This window comes from Bactrocera neohumeralis, chromosome 6 (genome assembly GCF_024586455.1).
Source record: "Bactrocera neohumeralis isolate Rockhampton chromosome 6, APGP_CSIRO_Bneo_wtdbg2-racon-allhic-juicebox.fasta_v2, whole genome shotgun sequence".
Lineage (NCBI taxonomy): Eukaryota > Metazoa > Arthropoda > Insecta > Diptera > Tephritidae > Bactrocera > Bactrocera neohumeralis.
The window spans coordinates 8,694,962-8,720,068 of record NC_065923.1 but is presented as its reverse complement, the minus strand read 5'-3'; the positions used below and the strand labels follow the sequence as shown (position 1 = coordinate 8,720,068).

General features: G+C 35.6%; 2 protein-coding genes across 13 annotated transcripts in view; both read left to right on the top strand.

The window, feature by feature from the left end:
* The window catches only part of LOC126763599 (peptidoglycan-recognition protein LC-like), a 25,914-nt gene extending 8,588 nt beyond the window's left edge, over nucleotides 1-17,326 (top strand). For 4 of the 11 annotated variants that reach the window (XM_050481246.1, XM_050481245.1, XM_050481238.1 and 1 more), the window contains 4 exons: nucleotides 586-1,719; nucleotides 7,956-8,183; nucleotides 10,733-10,884; nucleotides 10,984-12,205. In XM_050481246.1, the coding sequence (XP_050337203.1) occupies nucleotides 774-1,719; nucleotides 7,956-8,183; nucleotides 10,733-10,884; nucleotides 10,984-11,376 (1,719 nt within the window). In that variant the 5' untranslated portion in view covers nucleotides 586-773 and the 3' untranslated portion in view covers nucleotides 11,377-12,205. Of the gene's footprint in view, nucleotides 1-585; nucleotides 1,720-7,955; nucleotides 8,184-9,730; nucleotides 9,892-9,961; nucleotides 10,510-10,732; nucleotides 10,885-10,983; nucleotides 12,206-16,558; nucleotides 16,711-16,805 lie in introns of those variants that run through there. The other 7 variants (XM_050481239.1, XM_050481241.1, XM_050481244.1 and 4 more) reach the window with 7 other exon arrangements.
* On the top strand, nucleotides 14,696-25,107 carry LOC126763600 (peptidoglycan-recognition protein SA-like). Of its 2 annotated transcripts, none has more exons than XM_050481250.1 (4): nucleotides 14,696-15,708; nucleotides 23,979-24,182; nucleotides 24,435-24,574; nucleotides 24,634-25,107. In XM_050481250.1, exons 1-4 carry the CDS (start codon nucleotides 15,363-15,365, stop codon nucleotides 25,012-25,014), a joined length of 1,071 nt encoding a protein of 356 aa, XP_050337207.1. In that variant the 5' UTR covers nucleotides 14,696-15,362; the 3' UTR covers nucleotides 25,015-25,107. The 2 variants fall into 2 exon arrangements, with proteins under 2 accessions (XP_050337207.1, XP_050337210.1); XM_050481253.1 differs by lacking the exon at nucleotides 14,696-15,708 and adding an exon at nucleotides 22,560-23,364.

The window sequence follows — 25,107 nt, the reverse complement described above, 5'->3', positions numbered from 1 at the left end:
TGGAAATTTTGTATGTTTGAAGAGGGCTACAGAGGTAAGAGAGATAAATAATGTTTGACCTAAATGTCATGCAAATTCTTGGATGAACCAATAGGAATTTTAAGCCTTTTATAGTAGGAAGGTGTGCAGCCCTGTTGTCTTTCGGGCTCAATTAGCACTAGCTGTGCCATTTTGATGCACTTTTATTATTGCTTTCACTTTTCATCTTCTCTTTTAAACCATTTTTTGGTTTCGATGAAGCTACTAATGTCCGATATGCTTTTTTTAGCCATTCACTCAAGGTTTGGTGCTTGATGTTCTGTTTCGGATCTGCGATAGGCCTGGGCATTCACAGAGAAAGTGAAAAATTGTTTCCTTATTTCCTACTATTTCGCAGCTTCTGCAGATGTTGTTGTAGGGCAAACCCATTTTGGTTTATATAGTAGTATGTTGTTTGAAGCTTTCGCCTTAGTTTGAATGAAGTAGTATAAACGGAAACAGAAACCTTACAGTTAGGAAATCGAAGACATAGTCATAATAAAATTATCTGTTTGATTCGCAATATTATTCGCACTCTTTTGCTGATTATTCCTTCTTTCATTACAGAACCTCTAAGCCAAGCAATAGTTGTGAAATGTTACCGGATATTCAAACATTCTGATAATAAGTATCAACGATAACTGAGGGCTGTTGAAAATATGTAATGCAATAAAAGCGAAAGTGCATGTCTTAGCAATAACAGTATTCGTAACTCAAGTATTGATTACGACGTTCAATACAAAGATTTACAAAAAATGCATTTAAAGAATGATAATGAAATGAACTCAAAACCGGAAATAAGCGCTCATCTGAATGTTGAAACGGTAGCAGCGAAACCAAGCGTATTTAGTGCCACATCAGCAGGAGACGAGGCACCAATAACGCCCTCAACCTCGTCAGCTGGCAGTTGTGCCTCTTCAACAGACTCTGGCGTTATCATTAGCGACTACAAAAGTCTACAAGTCAACAATGTTGATATCAATCGCGACAATTTCAATTGCAATGGTACAAGTGGCAACAACGCAAAAGATAACAGCAACAGCAATATCGCCAACGGCTATGACGACAAGCGGCGGCGGAGTGTGGAAAGTTTGAAAACAAACAAGAATATTACAATAAATACACAAATTGATAATAATAGCATAAATATTGAAAATGTAATCAATGTGCGGCGACAACGAAACTCGTCCGGCAGCAGGGCGTCTTCGAAGAATGGCTCGCCGGCAGTGTCGATACGCAGTAACACCATATCGATCATATCGATTGATGAAAATGCTATCGACTCCAGCGTCGTTGACTCGGACTCGGACTATGAAGGACAATACAGCGGGTGCGTTGTGAAAAAGCTTGGCCAGCAAACAACCTACGAACCAAATCACCCCAATTTGCCGAATATTAATAAAGGCATGCAAGTGCTAAGTCAGACTATAAGTCCAGGTGCAATACCCCCAACAGCCGGCCCACTATCCGAGACGATACTCAATGGCGGTCCGCTTGCATCGCCCGTACTCGGCCCTCCTATGCCGCCAAATTCAGCGCAAATCGGTAGCATCGCACTCTCGAATTCCACAGATGTTACCTTCGGCGATAAGCATTTTTACGAGGGTCCCGTAACGATACAACAGTTTCTCATTGATAGCCGTGATAAATGGAAAAACGGTGAAGACGGAAATGATAATCCTGCCTTCACTGGCGATCCAGGTGAGTAATACATGCACTCAAGCGACTGAATTTTGCTGTTTATGCGAGAAATCACTTACGAGCATCAGCGAACATTCTCGTGCCATTATTTAGGGCTTCAGCATCATTTCTGCTACACACACCTGTAACCTGTAAACTTGATGTTTGGTTGTTATTTGGGTAGTTAGATATCTTTTCTCTGTTGAAATGCACATACATACATACATACATATGTATGTGTATATGTATGTGTATATGTACTCAACTTTGCAATTGCGTTCTGCTGAGGCAAATATACAATTGTGTTTGCGCAACCATATGCGAATTCATATTAATTTATATAATTTGTACATTGTGACGAAAAAGCACCCGGAAATTGTAATTAAATTCCCCGGGTAAATGATATTTCAAAAAAATGTGTTTTGCTAAGTTGGTAGGACTGTCCTTAATTAGTTACTATGCCAAATATGAGCGTGATCTGTCAAACAGATAAAAATATCGAACAAAGAATTTGTCTCAAGTTTTGTATTTGTAACCAAATTTACTGTGCGGAATCGTTGCGAATGTTGGAAAAGACACATGGTGATTCAATTTTATCAAAAACACAAGCCTACGAGTGACACAAAGCCTTCAAAGACGGTCGAGAGAACGTTGAAGACTGAGTTCTGGACGAAATAATGGTTTGTCAAAAAAGTATTGCGGTATTTTCGCTAGTTGGCGCTGAAAGCGCGTAGTTATAGTTTTATTCGTCGCATCGGGTCATGCTATACCTTTTTGGAAAGCTCATTTCACGCGCTAACACGTGTTTGATTGATTGTCGTTTCTTTTAAGTCGTTCGTGAGTTATAGCGTCGCAAAACTGGAGCAAAATAAAGAGAAAATACGGAATATTTTACAGTACTACTACGATAAAGGCAAAAATGCATCTCAAGCCGCCAATAAAATTTGTGTAGCTTATGGACCCGATACAGTTTCCATTTCCACCGGACAACGATGGTTTCAACGTTTTCGTTCTGGTGTAGAGGTGGTCGAAGATGCGCCACGCTCCGGAAGGCCTGTCGTCGAAAATTGCGATAAAATCGCTGAATTGGTCGAAAGAGACCGGCATAGTAGCAGCCGTGGCATCGGTCAAGAGCTGGGCATGAGTCATCAAAACTTCATTTCAATTTCAATAAAAAAAAAAAACAAAAAATTCAAAAAAAATACCGCAAGACTGACAACCCATTATTAAGAAATTGAAAGATATGGTGCTTGAAAATCGTCAGGCATGCGTTAGAGAGTTGGCAAGAGAGTTCGACATCTCTCATGAGTCCGTTCGAAAGATTTTGGTGAATATTTTGGATATGAAAGGCATTTTTGTTCAACTCGTTCCGATAAAGCTGGTTTTTTTTTTCAAAAAGAGTTCCGCAAACAGGTCTTCTTGGACATGTTTTTCCAATCCCACATTCATGGAGAGCACTTTGACTGTCGATGAAATATGGGATTATGAGTTTACCATTCAAACAAGTCAATAATCATTAGAATGGAAGTAAAAAACGAGCCGAAACCAAAAAAACACTCCAAAGAGGCTCAAAAATCAAGGTGATGCCTATTGTTTTTTCGACATTCATGGTTTAGTGCATCATGAATTTGTTCCGGAGGGACAGACGGTCAATAAGGAGTTCTATTTGACCGTATTGAGAAGTTTGCGTGAGGACGTCCGTCGAAAATGGCCAGAATTGTGGAAGAACAATTCATGGATTTTACAAAATGATAATGCTCATGGCATCGAGCCACAATTGTGACCGAATTTAAAGCAAAAACGAAATGAACCATCGATCAACCACCATATTCACCAGATTTGGTTCCGTGTGATTTTTTCTTGTTCCCCAAACTGAAATTACCGTTTTGTGGAGCCCGTTTTCAGTCGAGCGAAGATATAAAACAAAATTAGCTGAAGGAGATGAAGACTATCCCAAAAAGTTCTTATGAAAAGTGTTTCGTGAAAAATCGTTGGCATAAGTGTATTACATCTGGTGGGGATTACTTTGAAGGCAAATTGACAAAATAAATATCGATGAATAATTAAATATTTTGCGTTTATTTACAATTTCCGGGTACTTTTTTGTCACAGTGCATGTATATTCAGGTAAATTTTTAAAAACATGAACAAGCATATATACCTACATATATGTACATATGTATATATTCATACACTAATTGTTTGTTTACACGAATGTATTTGGGCTTGTTTACAGCAGGGAACGTATAAATCTGTTGAGGCCATAAATTTTTGCCGAAATTATCTGTAGTTGAAAGGCAAATATGCTGAACAGCAAGGTGCTAAACGCAGAACTGCAATGAACACGACGTATTCTATGCCCATAGTCATAGGAATCATACGCAAATTCAAACGATTTTCACTTGTTCCATCGCCCACGCGTAGGCGGGTTCGATATACACAGCTTGTTTCAGGATTTTGCGCAGTCATTCAAGGCTTTGAGGCAAAAGCTTTTCTAAAATGTATCCGACTTTCTTTTGATGCTGCAATGTATTGTTTTTAAGCATTTTCATTTTTGGAAAAATTAAATGATAATAATAATAGAGTCCATGCCATTAACCAAAACCAGTCCCTAATTTATAATACTTCCTTTTGCATCTAGGATACAAATGTAATTTTAGCTTTCCTTCTGTCAAGTATTTGGGGGTTATATGGGTTTCATCAGGTAAAACACAGACTTAAAAAAAAACATTCTCATATAAAAATTAAATATATTAATAAATTTTTTTATTATTACAAACATACACTGTTAACAAAGAAATTCTGAAATTTTTTGAAAGAAATATTTTAAAGACGGCCATTGGGACGCCATTTCCAGTGACCCCTCGGAAAAAAGATGCGTCCGCGTTGGCAGGATAACTCTTACAGGATCATCTAAAGTAAAAAAATACCCGTTTTTGGTAAAACCTTAGCTTAGAACTTGGACGAAAAAAAATTAAAATTGGTTTTTTGGCAGACATTTTTGCAAAATTAAGATTTCACAACATTTTTTTCAAATATGTAGTTGTATTCGAAAAAAATCCTTAGTCCAAGTCCTTAAGAATTTAATCCCAAAGACCTGTGTAAAATTCCATGCAGATCGGTTCAGTAGTTCTCGAGAAATCTTGCTAACCGACTTCAAAAACATACATAGTTTCGAGAAAAACGCGTTTAAAGACGGCGCACTTAGCCTAGCTAACCTCGAGCGCACAAGTTCTTAACGCTGTATCTCCGAAACTATTACTCGGATCAACTTAAGATTAAGTTTAGGACAATATTATAGGGGTGTTGTAGAATTTAATAACATAATAAAAAATCGATTTTTTTAAACATGTAAACCCATGTGACCTTAAGTAGAACCGAATTTGTGCAAAAATTAACAAAATCGGTTGTTTATTCAACAAGATGCAAAGAATTTTCACAAGCCAGTCCCTTATTCGTTTCGTATTTTCTTAATGATTAACATAATATATATGTATGTATATACGACTATGAATGTATTAACGCGGTACATACACATGTACATATGTGTAAAGATTTAATCTATGTGTGGAAAGGAAGGCGGTGCAAATCTGCCTAAACAGCTTTTATCTAATCCCTAGTCTATTTATTAGAGACTGACTCATTCACGTTAAATTATGAATAAGATGTGTATATAATATACCATATATATATACATATACATTCACACATCCATACATCAGATAATAATATGAGAATTAGAGGGCAAGCGATATTCGAATTCAGTTGACGTTGCCGGTAGACGAATATTCTATATTCAATACACATGCTAAGTCCGTTTCTCTCTTATCACACGGCTTGTCGAAATCAAAATAATCATGCCTTCTTAATTTATTGCTCATCGGCGATGTTTAAGTTAGGTAAATTCACTGTCAGGCAGGTATCTTCTAAAAATACAAGATTTCCACACTCTACATTCATACATACAATAATATGTATGTATATGTGTATGTATTCAACTGCGTAAAGCAAAAGTAAACAAGTGAGTAACACAATCACTTAATCAATGTTGTGATTTTATTATTCTCCATTTCCAGAATGTGTCTTTTTTAGTGCTTTACTTAATGGCAGTGAATAAAACCGATTAAGAAATGTGTTCTGTTATAATTGAGCTTTGACACGTTTCCTAGTTTCATTCAACAGGTTTTCGCACTTTATATTCCCCGATCGTGTAAATAACCGAAACTTGAACCCGTAGTCATCATGCGAAGAAGTATGCCAAAGACCAGTACAATATTGTACGCATTGTGACAAGTTTCAAAACTTCTCCAACTTATAAAAACACATCAAGTGAGTACTTATTAAGGGGGTTTTTCTGCAAAAATAATCTACATATTCTATGGATGAGACCTTTCACAAGTTAATTGATTTCTCTGCTCCATTTATGCAAATTCGATGACTCTGTATTGTCCAAAAGGCATTCTCAAATCAGTTCATCCTAAAACATCGAAAAAGCTACATCGTGCGGCAAGCGCCTCATATTAATACTTCAAAACATTATTCGGGCAACATTCGACGTCATCATCACTCAAGTTTTGGAATTTTCTATAGATAGAAATGTCTTTTTGTCGTTCCTGTAATCAGCCCATTGGCTGGTATTCCTACGACAGTGCTATTAAATGCAACGGCCCTTGCCAGTGTGAATTTCACTCTTCCTGCTCGAATTTAAGTAATCAAGAACTGCAAATTTTAAAAATGAGGAAAAATATAGTTTGGAAATGTGAAAACTGTTTTTATTTGTGTACTGAGAGAATCAACAGCGAGAAATGTGAAATAAATGCGAAAATTCTTTGCGAAATGGAAAAACGCATTCAAGCTTTGGAACAAAAACTGTTTGTATATACGATAATAGGAGACTTGAGTGAGTGACCTTTGTAATCCCAAATTATTCCATATATACTACTGCGAGCAAAATAAATCTTTTTAATTTAAATTTCGCGTGAAGACGCATTTGTAGAAATGCTTTTTTTCTGGGTATGACTCTCAGTGACATTTATGCCAATTGATCATTAGTGTTTAGTAAACGCTTATCTTTCTGAAGTACATAAAGCGCATTTGGCGATTGTTACGATGAGTGAAATTAACAAAGAAGTTCCTTTAAATTTTGTGTGTGGAATCAAGATTCTGGTGAGAAAACATTTAGAATGTTGAAAAGAGGACTTCGGTTGACGACGAACCGCGTTCAGAACGGACATTAACATCAACTGATGATTAACACGTCTATAAAATAAAGGAATTGGTGCTTGAGAATCGATCATTAACAATCCGAGATCTTACTAGCATCGTTGGAATATCGGAGGGATCAGTGAAAACCATTTTGAAAAATCATTTGGCCCTAAAAAAGTGAAAGTACGATTGGTTCCATAATCACTTAATTTTTACAAAATACAGCGTCGCATAACGTCTGTGAAACAATGCTTCCCAACTACCAGAATGATAATGAAACGCATTATTATTAGTTATGAGTCTTGGATCTATGCTCGACTCGGAAACAGGCGATAAATCCACCGAGTATGGTGGAAAAGGAGCGCCGAAGCCCAAAAAACATGTCAAAGCTGGTCAAAAACCAAGATTATGTTGACAGTTTTCTTCGATTACCGAGGTGTGATGCACTCCGGATTCCTTCCGACCGCTTAAACTGTCGACAAGTAATACTATTCGAGTGTTATGCGGCCTGTTTAGCGAAGCTATTCGTAAAAAGAGGCCGGAAATATTGGCCAGACAACAACTGGTTTTTGTACCACGCAAACTACTGACTAGTCAGCAAACTCAAACGATCGGTTCGTGGAAACCGTTTTAAATCAGTTGAAGGCATTTAACGTGAATCGCTTCGTGCAATCTAGCTCTTCCGGAAATTGACTTTAAGGACTGTTTTGAGGATTGAAAAAAGCGTTGGCATAAGTGTATTGAGGCCAAGGGGGACGACATAGATTTTGAAGAATAAATTAAGAATTTTGAAACTATGAAGAAAGTCTTACTATTTTTTGCTCATAGTGGTATGTTTATTGCTCGCATAATTTATCATTTCCTCACTCAACTATTTATGGGTGTACTCATGCCAACCTTCTTATGAGAAGAAAAATGGCAGGCATTGCCAAGCGTGTGGTAAATGTAGTTGCAAATGGTAGCTTCTAAGCCTACATGGCATATGAATAAGAAATTGCTTTACTATATATTTTTATAATTATACTTACACATAATGTTTCTCTTCTTTCCAGAAAACGGCGAAAAATTTAATAATTCGTCCACACCGCCCGAAACTTCGTATATATTCAATTTTCATCGGCGAGCTGTCATCATTACCGGCGCTGTAATACTACTTACAATATTAGCTGGAATAGCTATAGTCACGGTGAATGCTCTCACAAAACAGACGATTCGAAAAAGTAAGCTTCTAGGCGATGGCGACGATTCCAGAAAGCATATTCCAATCAATTCAACAATAGGTATTTTTAAACAAAGATTTTGGTGCTCATGGTGGTTAAAACACAGACACAAACACACACCCATAAACGCACATTAATTACCTCCCACACTTTCCATTTAAAAAAAAAGTTCAGCTGAATATTGTGAAATTGGGCGAAATACTCAAATATTAAAAGTTTGGAATATCATCTTTCATTTGCGTATGTTTGTCATCGTTTGTGGTATCATGAAAGCTCAAAGTTTTCATTTGTTTCATCATTTTGTTATAACATATAACAAAGAACTTACTTCTGAGAAAATTGAAAGACGCAGGCGCCCGAGAGTTGGCGTTGAAAATATCATTTAAATCGGTGATCCTCTATGTGTGCATGATCGGCAGCTTTTTTCTCTAGCAAGAGGGACCTAACAAAAGTTACGTGTGATTACACTCTTTAAGCTTTATGAAAACAAAGATTTTTGATATTAGTCAGTTTTAAACAATAGTTGCCCTGCACTTTTCGGATGTAATTTTTAATGTAAATTTTTGTCAAAGCAAACATTTTTTACATACCAACCACCATTTGAGCACATCTAGGGGAAAAATAAATATGTAAGATCTTGTTTTCGAAATATGATTTATATTTATAAGTATTGTATATTTCGTGCAATCTATTTTTTAAAAATGAGTAATAAGCTAAGAGTTGTTTCCTCGGTTTATAAATAGCTCTCTACAAATACACAGGCGGAATTCTATAAGCGATTATCAAATGTCAATGACCCACACTCACGCATTTAGTTAATAGCTCCTATATTATGTTGATCTGGTGTCAATAGCACAGTGTCATTTCACTTTATATTATTCAAACAGAATTGATAAAACAGAAAAAAATATTGTTTTGAATCCCTTTCTAGATCAGACATCACATCTGTTTCCAAAGGCCAATAGCCTCGATATTTTCAATCCGAGTTTATAACTTTATCGACAGTTGTGAAAAAATATATCGAAAAAGCATCGAAAGCTAATGGTAGAGTCATATTTAACGGCAGAATAAGTGAACAACAAGGGCTATCTAAGTCCTTGCATTTCAAGCCTCTTTCAAGCCATTCCCACCAATAAGTCCTTTAATTTCAAATTTCTGATCAAGCTTCATTTCTTACCTTAGGTAAAAAATTATGATAAAGTAGCATTTTTCATTACATTCATTAATTTTTCAAATATTTTGACTGCCGTGACTGTTGTCCCAGTGATAGAAACGATCATTTAAGTCGCCACATTCATCACCTGATCTGATATCAGAGCACAAGAAATTTTCGATCTCTGTTATTATAATTACTGCTCACAGTATTTTAAGTTTATTTAATTCGCACAATCATCTGTTTCATACAACACACACACATACGTACATGGTATAGATTATGTGTGTACGTCAAATTCATTTGTTAAATTATTGTGAAAGTGATTTAAAAACGAACTTATTGGAGCACCAATTTAAAGCCAAAAAGTTAAGTTGAATGGAATTAATGTATTTAAGCCATCTCACCATAAATATACTGGCAGATATTAAAACATTCGATTATTTCATTGCAGCACCTCTGCCAGATGGGGAGTACAAATTCAATGGCACGTTACTGGTAGTCAGCAAGGATGAATGGTATGCCGAGGCAGAGCACAATGGCGTTAACAAGCTAAAACTGCCAGCGCAACGCGTCATTATAGCACACACTGCATCGACATCGTGTGAGAATAAGGTATGAACCCCCTTCCGTAAAAAAATTAGGATTAAATCTGTATTTATATATGTATCTTGGCATTTTGTAGCTTCAATGCGATGCTCGAGTACAAAGTGTGCAAGCCTTTCATATACACTCAAATGGTTGGGGCGATATCGGTTATAATTTTCTAGTTGGCGGCGATGGTTTGGTATACGAAGGACGTGGCTGGTATAACGAAGGCGCCCACACCTTGGGCTATAATAAAGATAGCATCTGTATAGCATTCATCGGTACATTTAATGTGGCAGTGCCCACAGAAAACGATTTGAAAGCAGCTCAATTACTCATCGACGAAGGAGTGAAGTTAGGAGTGCTTCCAGAAAACTATCGACTTTACGGAGCCCGGCAACTAAGTGCCACTGAGAGTCCCGGAAAAGCACTGTATAGCAAAATAATGAAGTGGCCTCACTGGAGCAGACAAATTTGAATGGAGTGCAGAGATTTTAAATTTAATTTTCAATTCGAAAATAATAATTAGTGTCATTGGATTGTATATTTTTATGCTTTATGTAGTAGTTTTACCTTAATTGTATTTATATAATTAGTTTACTTGAATTTAAAACAAATATACAGTCACTTATTTATACGATATGATTACACCGTATTTTATATGCACTCTTGAGAAAAATCGCAGTACTATCATTTTAGTCCATTCTAAATACTTTCTCCCCTGACTTTAACATAGCGCCCAATCGCAAGGAAGTCCTCTTCACAAAACATATCATCGAATTTCTAACCGACTATGAACTCATTCATAAAAATTAGAAGAAAATAACTTATTGAATTTCCTAACAAGATTTGTGCCTATGTTTTGCAGCGGATGATAACGTGGGAGGCGGCAAGATATTGCGAATTGTTCCACGTGATGCCTGGTTAGCCCAGCCGCCTTCAAGTGATCCGTTACCTTTGGCGACGCCCGTCAAAAAAGTCATTGTCCTACCTACGCGCACTGATGATTGCGAAACTCAGGTGAGGTGGCAATAATACAAGAAAACCCTTATCAATTTGGTATATGTATATAATGACAGATGAATTCATTGTTTAACAATTTCAAACTCTTCCTTCTAGGCCATGTGCGTTTACCGGGTGCGCATGACACAAACTCTAAACATCGAATCTCAAAATCACGATGATATTATCTACAACTTTCTAATCGGCGGCGATGGCAATGTCTATGAAGGTCGTGGATGGGATGCTATCGGTGCGCATTTGCGCGGCTTCAATTCGGATAGTATTAGTTTTGCCTACATTGGTACTTTTAAAAAGCAGAAACCTTCGGAAAAGCAAATGGACGTCACCAAATTGCTGCTTGACGAAGGTGTGCGACTTGGTAAACTCTCACAAGATTACAAGATATATGGAGCATATATGTTGGATCCGACTTCGACGGATGTTCAGTCAGATGAGTTGTACAACAGCTTCAAGGGTTGGCCACATTGGTCTGAATACATAGCTCAGTAAGACACAATATATGTGTACATATGTTGTATATATGTATGTGTCATTGGAATCTAAACAAATGTTTGTAATATTTTTATGAAATTTCTCAAGTTTTGTCCTAATAATAATACAATATATAAAGTGTGTTTCTAAAGTAATTTTCATATTTGTACATTAGTAAATATATAAATAATCAATTGTGAATGTTAGCTTTTAAGTCAGTTTTAAGAATTTAAGGAAAAGCTCGACCGAACTTGCAATCTCATTTTGATTTGGTAGAAGCTTTCATACTTTGGAGCGCCCGATTTTATAGATCATTGCAATCTAAAGAAATGTTTATGAAATTTCTCAAATTTTGTCATAATAGTTACAATCATTTTTTCTAGTCAAAAATAAAGCATTTAAAAGATTTTTTATTGCAAAATTTATAATTATAATATTGTGAAGTGGTGGTAACTTATAATATTTGCAAGAAATGTTTATGTTAAAAAACTAACATAGAAACATAAAACTTAAGCATATTTTTTTCAATAAATCCCCTGGATTGTCTTGTTTGCTTTCAACATTTCACTGAGAAAACACGAGCAATGGAGAAAAAGCTCTCCCGTGTTGTTCAATTGAAATCATTTTGAGGCAGAGTTGAAATATCATTTTGTAATTCTCATAAAAATATATAGTTTGTGATATTTGAAATAGTTTTTAATGTCAATTTTGCAAATCTTAAAATTGTAATTATTATCAGTGACGAACAACAATAACAATTAATATAAGCAATTCATTCATAATGAAATAGTGACAAACTGAATTCTTTAACATCACTAAAAATTAATAAAGAAAACCATCAACTGCATTTCAACCGTTGTTTTTATATTTCAGTTGAAGTTTCGACAAATTCAAATAGTTTGTACACATCAGTCCTATAGAGCAAAATTTAACCGAATCTAAAGGTTATAAAGAGCAATGTTAAAGGACCCCATAATTTATAATAATACTTGCTAACCACACTAATATAAAGACCTCAACGGTGAAAGGGAAATGTATGGAAAAGGCAAGTACTGCACAGTTGTTCAGAAAAGCAAAAAATTAATTGTTAATTAAAAAGTCTAATATATACTACCAAAACCTCGAATCTGGTTGGTCTCTCTTTAATTAATTAAAATAATTACCATATATGTACATAGATATACCATATATTATGAAATTGAAAAGTTTAAAAAGATAATTTAAAAGTATACTGGAATCATATTGAAAGGTGAATTTCTAATTTATACTTCGCTTGTTTTTCAAATCAGTACATTTTTTTTCTGTAAGTTGGTAGTACTGTTAGTGTCATCTATGCTAAGTTTTACGTCAAAATATTCCTTAGTATTTGAGATACACGTCGTTTTGTAAGGCTCTAAAAGTTGAATTTATTCGACAAAAAATTGCGATAATGCACCATCTCATACTGTGCTGTGATGACTGAAAAATTCATTGGAACAATACCGTTTTCTCAATGTTTGCTTAGCAGACACCTAAGTTAAGTTCTGGTTAAACAAATTTCTTTACAGGGAGAAGGAGTCTTGGTTAACTTAATGAGTATTTAACTGACTGCTGACCTGCCATTGAAAAAACAGACCTTACTCTTCAGTCCTTTATTTGGTACAACCAATAATCATGAGCATACACATTTTTCAAAAGTACAATTGCATTTCTCGAATATTTTCTGTCTCTTTATTTCATTTAAATTAACTCATTTAAGACTCAATGTTGCATGCAATTCCCATGAGTTAAATTTTTTCTTTGCGGAAATAAATATTGCATTCTGTGCGTATACTAGGGTGATTCAAAAAAAAATTTTTTTTTTTTTCATACCAAAAAATATATAGACACCTCTAAGAAATATATGAGTTTTTATTGTAACGGGAAGGTCCTCCGCCTAACGGTTTTCTATTTTTTCTTATTATCAGATAGAAAAATTTATATCTCGCTTCCAACCACTTGAAAAAATATCTATCTATCCCCTATGATTTTTTCGTAAACCCAACCGTTTAAAAGCATATACATTTAGATGGAAAACTTATTAATATAATTATTATGGTGATCAAAGTAGAGCTACTTTATTCAATAGCCTTTTTTGACAGATCATGCGTGAGTCGTGTCAACCTATCAAGTTATTTTTGTTCAGTATTGTTTGGCATTTCATCATGGAAAGATTAACTTGTGGCCAACATAATCGGCCTACTGAGCGTACTATTCGCAGTACCATCACACGTTTTGAGACCCAGCATTCATTATTGGATAATATTCGATCGAATAAACCACGTTCAGCACGCAGTGAAGAAATAATGAGTATACCCGAAGGCCGTAAAGAGTCGATTTGGCGCCGTTCGCAGCAACCCGGATTAACGTATGGAACGATTTGGCGCAAAAACTGAACCATGATAACCTACTATTTGATGCCTTAAATTGCAGCTCATGATCGCGGAGACACTTGGTTTAAACAAGACGGCGGCACTTCTCACACATCGCATCAATCAAACAATTTTATTTATCGAAGGCCGTTTGATTTGGCTCAAGATGGACCATTCCTAACAGCTCATGGTCGACATTTAAACAAGAATTCAATTTATTGAGAATGATAATAAACATTCCTCGATCAATTTGAAGTGATGGCGTTTTTTCTTTAAAAAGTTAAAAACCTCGAAACTGATCACCCTTTAGTAGGTATCCAATATATATCTATCTGTTCATACCAGCCATATACAAACACTTATTATTTATACCATATATACTTGTGGTATTCCAGTTCACACATCTTATGCACGGAATACTCAGTGAATTCAAGCTTTCATATGTACAGTCCAGAATAAAATAATGCACACAATCGTTTTTTCTTACAATTCCTTATTGGTCGTGAACCTCTGAATAAAATTTAAAATCGTATTAAAATCATGTTAAACAGAAATTGCCGGCAGCCATGAGAAACCCCTCCGATCTGTGATCGAATATCAAAGCGAATGTTGCCTCTACCAAATTGTGGAGTAAGTTTTTTGGCATATACTCATTACTTTATACATCGACCGTCTTAAAAAGGATTTGATAAAGCATTCTCAGCCTATGGAAGACCACTAAAAGTTTGAACATAACTTTGCAATCCTTGCAGGGTTCGCAAGGAGAAATCACAATCTCAAATCTGCGACTATAAACAATTGGAAAGTTAACGCTTTATAAAGCACACGACTGTAGCAGTAAGATGATATGTGTGCAATTCTTTTCTATTTGCCAATCATCAGTTTCCACCTATAATTGTTATTAATTATTCAATATGCTCCATTATAGAATATGCACAGACCAAATAGTATTTCATTGTTCTCCAGACATTGCACATCTCCAAAGACAGCATCGCTTTAGAGGACTGTTCTCACTCACTATGCTTTTCAAGGATTATAAGCTTCTTGTCATTAGCGTCAATATCTTGGTGATCGGATTCATAATATACACAATGATCGCCATCAGTTAAATGTAATCGCAAAAACAAATATCTTATAAATAAATTACCGTTATTGTACATTACAAAAACAAAGTGGATTGCAGTATTTATTTTACAACAATGGGGACTGGGATAGAAAACTACACAGCAAGATAATGAAATATCGCTAACTAAAGGGTACATGATGGCCCTTTAGTTAGCGAGCTTCTTACTCTTATTCTACGAAGTAGGGAAAGGCGAAGGAGTCGCTATAATGGACCTATTTTTGCTAAGTATCAAAAAATGTTAGCATACTTATATAGTACAGCATAGTACATATGATACTTGCCGATCATAATACGTAGTTTGTAATCTTGCGAGAATTACATACATGCATTCGTGCCTTTCCACAGAAGATGTTTCTGTTTCTGAAGCTAAAGTGCACGAATTAGCGATTGCAGGGGAATTTTCGTTTGGGAGATAAGCGTTTAACTTGGAACTATGTACTTTCTTTCTAATATGTCACATTGCATTCAATATTTAAACATCGAGAAGAATGGATCGCAAGGTATTGTATATTTGTCGGGACTGCAATGCATCGATCTACCTATATTCACTTGCTAAGGATCGTGTATACCAGAGTCCTTCTTTCGGCGAGTCCCACAAATATTGCACCAACTCAAAGAATCCATGGGAGCGATCCTGTAAAAATGTTATTTGGGTGTGTGAAAATTCCTATCATTCAACCGCTGAAAGTGTTAATCATGAAAATAATGATTGCAAGTCCAAATCGAAATCACCGAATCAAATTGAAACAAGATACACCAATTTGCTTGACTTAGAGAAGCGTAAAGAGGCACTAGAGACGCATCTCAAAACATGTCCGGATTTGGTACAAAGAGGTGAGCAAAATGTATTAACCCAAAACAATTCTCCTTAAAAATGGCGGTTTTAGACTTATAGCCTCTTAAGCTAAGTTGTGCAGAATGATCCGTAGAACATTTCTTGTGTACCTTCAAATCGTCCCACTATAAAAAGAATTGTATGTCGAGTTCTGAGACTATAACTGTATTTTCGATTTTTGCCCCGTTCCAGCCACTGTCGCAGAAGCCAACATTTCTGCCACGCAATACAAAGCAGCGCAAACATCCATGCTTAATCGGCGAGTGGTGATCCCTATTGCAGCTATAGCATTGTCAATAATATTAATCGGACTGCTGTTGTTAACTGAAAGAAGGAGTGGATTTTTCAACACAAACCAGGGGTCATTGCAAATGCTTCCAGTAAATTCTAACCTGGGTATTAACACACAAACATACCACATACTAACGCTAACATATTTAAAAAGTCATTGCCTCCGATTGTAAACTTTTAGATTAATTGTCTGTTAATGTACTAAAACTCTTAAAACTAAGAATAATTTGCATAAAATCCGTCTACCCCACATATCTTCATATAAAAAAATCGGTATTTGAGTGGAAAGCTATGATTCCTATTCAAAGAAGTTTTTAAATCATTACAAATTAAGTTCCTGAGGCTGGTACAACAAAGGCACACACTATAGGCTTGAAGAAATTCGTAATACTATCATTTCATTTCATTCTAATTACTTTTTCTCCCTTACTTTAACATAGCGCGCCTTTGCAAGGAAAACAAATCATTGAATTTCTAACCGACTATGAACTCATCAATAAAAATTTAAAAAAATAACTCATTGAATCTCCTAACACGATTTGTGCCTATATTTTGCAGCGGATGATAACGTGGGAGGTGGCAAGATATTGCGAATTGTTCCACGTGATGCCTGGTTAGCCCATCCATCTTCAAGTGATCCGTTACCTTTAGCGACGCCCGTCAAAAAAGTCATTGTCCTACCTACGCGCACTGATGATTGCGAAACTCAGGTGAGCTGGCAATAATACAAGAAAAGGCTTATCAATTTGGTATATATAATGACAGATGAATACATTGTTTAACAATTTCAAACTCTTCCTTCCAGGCCATGTGCGTTTACCGGGTGCGCATGACGCAAACTCTAAACATCGAATCTCAAAATCACGATGATATTATCTACAACTTTCTAATTGGCGGCGATGGCAATGTGTATGAAGGTCGTGGATGGGATGCGATCGGTGCGCATTTGCGCGGCTTCAATTCGGATAGTATTAGTTTTGCCTACATTGGTACCTTTAAAAAGCAGAAACCTTCGGAAAAGCAAATGGACGTCACCAAATTGCTGCTTGACGAAGGTGTGCGACTTGGTAAACTCTCACAAGATTACAAGATATATGGAGCATATATGTTGGATCCGACTTCGACGGATGTTCAGTCAGATGAGTTGTACAACAGCTTCAAGGGTTGGCCACATTGGTCTGAATACATAGCTCAGTAAGACACAATATATGTGTACATATGTTGTATATATGTATGTGTCATTGGAATCTAAACAAATGTTTATAATATTTTTATGAAATTTCTCAAGTTTTGTCCTAATAATAATATATAAAGTGTGTTTCTAAAGTAATTTTCATATTTGTACATTAGTAAATATATAAATAATCAATTGTGAATGTTAGCTTTTAAGTCAGTTTTAACAATTTAAAGAAGAGCTCGACCGAACTTGCAATCTCATTTTGATTTGGTAGAAGCTTTCATACTTTGGAGCGTATTTGTACCGAAATCGCCCGCTTTTATAGATCGTTGCAATCTAAACAAATGTTTATAATATATTTCCAATCGTACATAATAAGAACCATTTTTTATAGTTAAAAATAAAAGCATATAACAAAAGATTTTTTACAAAATTTATAATTATACTGTACATAAAGTGTTGGTAACTTATAATATTTGTATAAAATGTTGATATTAAGAAATGTGCATAGAAACATAAAACTTAAGCATATTTTTTTAAAATAAATCCCCTGGATTGTAGTTTTTGCTTTCAACATTTCATTGGGAAAACACGAGCAATGGAGGAATAGCTCTCTCGTGTTTTAAAATACAGGGTTCGTCCGAAAAGTAATAAGACTGATTTTCTTCCGCCGCGACTGTACTTTGAAGCATACGCGCACTGACTGGATTCGGTAGAGGGCGTTCCTAGCGAACGAACAAGCGGCTGGAGAGTCAGGACAAACATTTTCGCGCGACGTGTTTCTGTGAGTGGTGCAAACCGAAAATTCAGCGTTCGTTCGTTCAGAGCAGAGGTACGCGATTAATTCTGTGTTTCAATGGCACCAGGCCTTTTTGGAGGGCCGAGAAGAGGTCGCTGATGAATACCGTGCTGGGAGACCTGCGACTTCGACAAACACCGACTCGTGTGCACAAAGTTTTGAACTCAGACTGTCGACTAAGTATTCGTTTAATTACCTAGATGTTAAAATTTTACGTGGAAGTGCACAAGAGACTCAAACAAAGTGTCAATCGGGTCCGACAAGGCATTGCAGCCGATACCGCCTTTTTTGTGAACCTAACCAAACTGGCATTCTATCGCTTCCGCAGCCGCCCTACAGGCCAGATGTGGCCCCCAGGACCTTTTTGTTTCCTTGCCTGAAAAGACCGCTGAAAAGCAAGCATCTTGGGACGACAGAGGAGATTTCGGTATACTGACAAATTAAGGGACAATAAGAGTAAAGATTTTGGCTTCATCCCTGACGTTAAGATATTGTTAATTGAAACAGTCTAATATATTTAAGAACCTCGAATCTGGTTTTTCTTTTTTTACTTAATGAAAATAGTTACGATATATAATAAATATACCATGTATTTAAGGATTGAAATCGTCATTGGCCCTAAAAATTTTTGTTTGAAAAGATAATTTCAAAGTACTCGTATTAGTACAGTTTTTTCATCTCGGAAGATCAACGAGCAATGTTCGCTGCAATAACCTCACATGATTTTAAAAGTTTAAGGCCCGTTTTTTTCAATGTCTACTTAGCAGCCACCTATCAGTTAAGTACAGGTTAAAAAAAGTAACCTAACTCTTCAGTATTTTACTTGCATTTGATTAAATTAAGATATAAAACTGTAATTTGGCACAGGGAATCGCAGTAGCAAGAGGCAAGTGTGTGAAAAAAATATTGAAAAAGTGAGCGTGGCCCAAATAAGTTTAATAAATATATCTCCTTAACCACTAAACCTACAATCATCAAATTCGCGGAGCCCAAATATTATAAGAACGTCTACCGAAAGTGTGAAAATGAATGAAATCGAAGGACAACCCGGCTCACTCCCCATATAATGGATACTGTTAAAATCTATTAAAAGCGCGATAAATCAATAACTAAATACGCCAGAGTCATTAAATTTTACCACCGAGGTGGTATGAGAGAGTTTTATGGGAGCCGGTGTGGAAATTGGACGATGGGCGTGGCACCGTCCACTTATTGGTAAAATCCCATATCTAGAGACTCGAGCAAACCGATTTCGACAAAATTTGGTACGTGGCATTTTTCTTACATTCTTATATCACAGTACGAAAATGGACGAAATCGAACCACAATCACGCTCACTTTCCATCTAATGCAATTTCAAATTCCTTTGGATTCTTTCACTGTCCACTATACAAATCAAGAAGCAATCAATGAAACGAGATAAAACTCTGCAGCTTAGTATGTCACCTTGTGCCTAAAAATTATTCAAATCCAACAAAAACTATTTAAGTCCCTAGGTACAGAATATTTCGACGCCGTTGAGTTTTGAACGAAAATATCGATATGTAATCATAATCATGTATCAATATGTAAGATACTTAATTAAAATTCAAGGATAATGCTTCTCTGGCAATGGTATTTCTGTATGTCAAAAATAGATTAAATCGGGCCAATACTTCTCTTAACCCCCATATACCTAATAAAAAGATTTTCGAACTTCTAAAATGTGAGTTATGTCAATGAAGATCAGACAGCGTGTTTCATTCATAACAGTGTATCTTTGTGTCTAAAATAAATGAATTTGAGCGAAAATTTTACCTAGATTTTTGAACTTCCGGTTAATAGTATAGATACCACACCAACTCCCTTATACTACATACATATAATGATTTTCGTTTTTCTAACAAACCGTTTGTGTCTGTCAGTGTATGAGCTATATATAGTATATGATTATATAAAATTACTTTGATTTCGATCCTCTGGTTGACGTGTTACACCTTAAAGTAATTCCCTGGCTTTGATTCTTGCAAGTTGTAAGAGTATAAAATGTTCGGTTGCACCCGAACTTAACTCTTCCTTTTATTTCATTTAATTTAAATTAAATAATTTCAAATTCAATATTGCATGCAATTCCCAAGAGTTAAATTTTTCTTTGCGGAAATAAAGATCGCATTCTGTTCGTATACATTCATACATACTACTCGTATACTATATATAACATACAAGTATATGAGCATCTGAATAAATGTCTCATAAAATTAGACGAAAGCACCGCATAAAAGCATATACATTTAGATAAACACACATAGAAGGTATCTATTATATATCTATCTGATCATACAAGCCATATACAAACACTTACTATTTATACCATATATACTTGTGGTATTCCAGTTCACACATCTTATGCACTGAATACTCAGTGAATTCAAGCTTTCATATGTACAGTCCAGAATAAAATAATACACTTGATCGTTTCGGGACGCTCCTTCTACGTAAATCGTATACATTAATAAAAAATTACTGGCAGCCACGAGAAACCCCCCCGATTTGTGATCAAATATTAAATTACCTCTATAAAAAATTCTGAAACTAGGGAAATTGTGGAGTTAGTTTTTGGCATGTACTCATTACTTCATACGTCGACTGCCTTGAAAAGGATCTGATAAATCATTCTCAGCCAATAGAATGCATCCAATGGTGTAAAGCTATTGAACATAACTTTGCAATCCTAGCAGGGTTCGCACGGAGAAATCACAATCTCAAATCTGCGACTATAAACAATTGGAAAGTTAACGCTTTATAAAGCACACGACTGTAGCAGTAAGATGATATGTGTGCAATTCTTTTCTATTTGCCAATCATCAGTTTCCACCTATAATTTTTATTAATTATTCAATCTGCTCCATTATAGAATATGCACAGATCAAATAGTATTTCATTGTTCTCCAGACGTTGCACATCTCCAAAGACAGCATCGCTTTAGAGGACTGTTCTCACTCACTATGCTTTTCAAGGATTATAAGCTTCTTGTCATTAGCGTCAATATCTTGGTGATCGGATTCATAATATACACAATGATCGCCATCAGTTAAATGTAATCGCAAAAACAAATATCGTATAAATAAATTACCGTTATTGTACATTACAAAAACAAAGTGGATTGCAGTATTTATTTTACAACAATGGGGACTGGGATAGAAAACTACACAGCAAGATAATGAAATATCGCTAACTAAAGGGTACATGATGGCTGTTATAAATTCAATTAAGTATCTCTAGATCCTTACCACTGGTGGGGGGAAATGAAAATACCTTCACTGATAGTGTAAACACAATGGCTACGACAGACTGCAAACTACATCTGTCAAATATTAAAATACACACGTTCTTATGGGCAGTGTTATTTTTGACAGCTGCACAACTACACGACTGCAGGCCGACAGTTGTCGTTCTCGCTAACTTCAATTTGCTCCTATTTTTGCCAACGACAGTACGACGACAGTAGAGTTGACAGTAGAATGGAAGATAGAAAGAGGAGGTAGAGTGGTGATGCCACTAATATGTAAAATGTAAAATTATCAATTGCTATTACAAATGATATAATAGAGCTATTTTATGCTTTTATTTGTAAAATAACATTAAGCTCTAACAAACTGAAATTTTACAAATAAAAGCATAAAATAGCTCTATTATATCATTTGTAATAGCAATTGATAATTTAAAGCAAAAATATTTACCTTTTTATTTATTTTTTGCATAAAAAATTTCACTTTGAACAAAATATTAAAATTTCATTGAAGTGAAAGGTATTAGTATGGCCACAACGAAATTGTGTACATGCAAAATGGACAACTGCGTTGTTTTGTGTACAGGCCGGCCATTGTGTTGTTGTTGCTTCTCAAAGTGTACATGCAGTAAGATGAACAACGACGTTTTCAGTTCACTGTCGTGCCGCTGCAGTCTGTCGTAGCCATTGTGTTTACACTATGAGCTGAGAATGTATTCATTCTGATTTTATTTTGTATTTTCTTTGCTTATATACAAATTTTAAAACTATCTTAAATAACTAAATATATGTGTATGTGTGTGTGGTTGTATGTATTGCAGCATATTGTTTATTGTTGCTTAACATGGGGTTAGTTTCCTTAGTGTGCTGTCATACATTATAATTAATGTTGTATGGTTTGGGCTATTTTCAAGTGCACAAGTGCATTTGTAATCAATTGCCCAAACCTAAGTAAATATGTTTATATTAGATTTCTGGAGTGCATGCGTATTGCATATAAATGCATACGTGCCTCGTGTATGTATGTGTGTTGCATATAAATGCATGTTGTATATTTATGTATGTTTCGTATTGCCTCGGCATTGGCGAAGATAAGCCTGTTCAATATATTTGAACATATTGCCGAGGGAAAAAGTAATTGTTCAATTTTAGTGGACTGTATGTGTTTTTAAAATAGTGAGAATTACACTGTTTCATATTTTATCTAATATGTTGAATATTCTTAAGTATAATAACAATGCGTACTGAATGTCATGTTCATTTTTGAACAATGACCCTTTAGTTAGCGAGCTTCTTACTCTTATTCTACGAAGTAGGAAAAGGCGAAGGACTCGCTACAATGCACCTATTTTTGCAAGAGTATGGATGATTATCTGCGTATTTCTTAAATCAAAATCGTTGCATCTTTTGCCAATTAGCAAACCCTTCAACTTGCCTGAAATAGTAGTTTTTGTGCAAATTTATGACTGGCTTGATAAATACTATTTAATCAAGTTATGAGCCGCCCTATCAAAATATGTAAGCATATACAGCATAGTATATGTATGTATGTATATGTATATATGAACTGATACTTGCCGAATGCACCTTCGTAATACGTAGTTTATAATCTTGCGAGAGTTTCATGCATTCGTGCCTTTCCACAGAAGATGTTTCTGTTTCTGAAGCTAAAGTGCACGAATTAGCGATTGCAGGGGAATTTTCGTTTGGGAGATAAGCGTTTAACTTGAAACTATGTACTTTCTTTCTAATATGCCGTATTGCATTCAATATTCAAACATCGAGAAGTATGGATCGCGATGCCGTGTATATTTGTCGGGACTGCAATGCGTATTCGCTTTCCGCTTGTGAACCCCAGAACCCTTGTTTCGGCGAGTCCAACAAATATTGCACCAACTTGGAGAATCCACAGGAGCGCTTCTGTAAAAATGTTATTTGGATCTGCGAAAATTGCTATCCTTCAACCGCTGAAAATGTTAATCATGATAATAATGATTGCAAGTCCAAATCGAAATCACCGAATCAAATTGAAACAAGATACACCAATTTGCTTGACTTGGAGAAGCGTATAGAGGCATTAGAGAGCCATCTCAAAGCATGTCCGGATTTGGTACATAGAGGTGAGTTGCAACATACATTCCACACTTATTTACAATAAAAACTTAACTTTTATATACTCTAATGTTGGATATACTTATATACATAGTTAAAACACAAGGTCAACTCACTATTTCCTTGCAAACGCGGAAGCAAAATATTAAAGTCGAATTTTAAAAATTTCCACGAAAGATCGCTGATCTGTCTTCGAAATAAAACATTGCTTTTCAATGCAATTAAATATTTGATTTTATTTAGTGTTCGGCTTCATTGTACATATTACAAGGGCATAAGAAGGGACATATTAGAACGGGTCGATGCTGTTTTTAGTTGTGTATGCGGGAAATATTCTACGGACCATTGCGAACAACTTTTCCTAAGAAACTAAGGATTTAAAACCGGTTTCGAGCCAGTGATATTTAAGGCGAATTTTAAAAAATCTGAATAATCGGTTATATGGGAGATAAGGAATGTGGCATACTAGTCGTCCGATAGTTCTATAGTCTCTTAAAAAAGGTGGTGCAGAATGATCCGTAGAACATTTCTTCTTGTCTACCTTCAAATCGTCCCACTATAAAAAAATTGTATGTCGAGTTTTGAGACTATAACTTTATTTTCGATTTTTGTCTCGTTCCAGCCACTGTCACAGAAGCCAACATTTCTGCCACGCAATACAAAGCAGCGCAAACATCCATGCTTAATCGGCGAGTGATCATACCTATTGCAGCTATAGCTTTGTCAATAATATTAATCGGACTGCTGTTGTTAACTGAAGGAAGGACTGGATTTTTCAACACAAACAAGGGGTCATTGCAAATGATTCCAGTAAATGCAACCCTGGGTATTAACACATAAACATACCACATACTAACGCTAACATATTTAAAAAGTCATTGCCTCCGGTTGTAAACTTTTAGTTTAATTGTCCGTTAATGTACGAAAATTCTTAAATCTGAGAATAATTTGTATAAAATCCATCTACCCCACATATCTTCATATAATTAAAAAAAAAATCGATATTTAAGTGGATTCACAGAATTTTTGAAATCATTACAAATTACATTAACATAAATTTTTAACCACCTGATTTCAGTACCTCGAGCAAACTCGCTTTTGCTAATTAGTAGAGATGAATGGTCTGCGCAGACTGAGCGAGACGGAATGCAGAAACTGCAACTCCCAATAGAACGGATCATCATTGCACATATTTCAACAGCGCAATGCGAAAATAGGGTCCGTGAAAAGTGAATACGTGTTTAGAGTATATATAATAGATATCTAAATACTTACAGATCCAGTGTGATTCACAAGTGAGAGCTGTGCAAGCCTTTCATATACACTCAAATGGTTGGGGCGATATCGGTTATAATTTTCTAATTGGAGGCGATGGTCTAATATACGAAGGTCGAGGCTGGTATAACCAAGGCGTCCACACCTTGGGCTATAATAAAGATAGCATCTGTATAGCATTCATCGGTACATTTAATGTGGCAGTGCCCACAGAAAACGACTTGAAAGCAGCTCAATTACTCATCGATGAAGGAGTGAGGTTGGGAGTGCTCACGGAAAACTATCGACTTTACGGAGCCCGACAGCTAAGCGCCACTGAAAGTCCCGGAAAAGCACTGTATAGCATAATAATGAAGTGGCCACACTGGAGCAGAAGCGTCTGAATAAATGTCAGTGATTTCATAATTATATTTTATTTAAGACTTCTGTTAATATTAAAGACCAAATAAATAAATATTAAGTAAAAAATAATCATA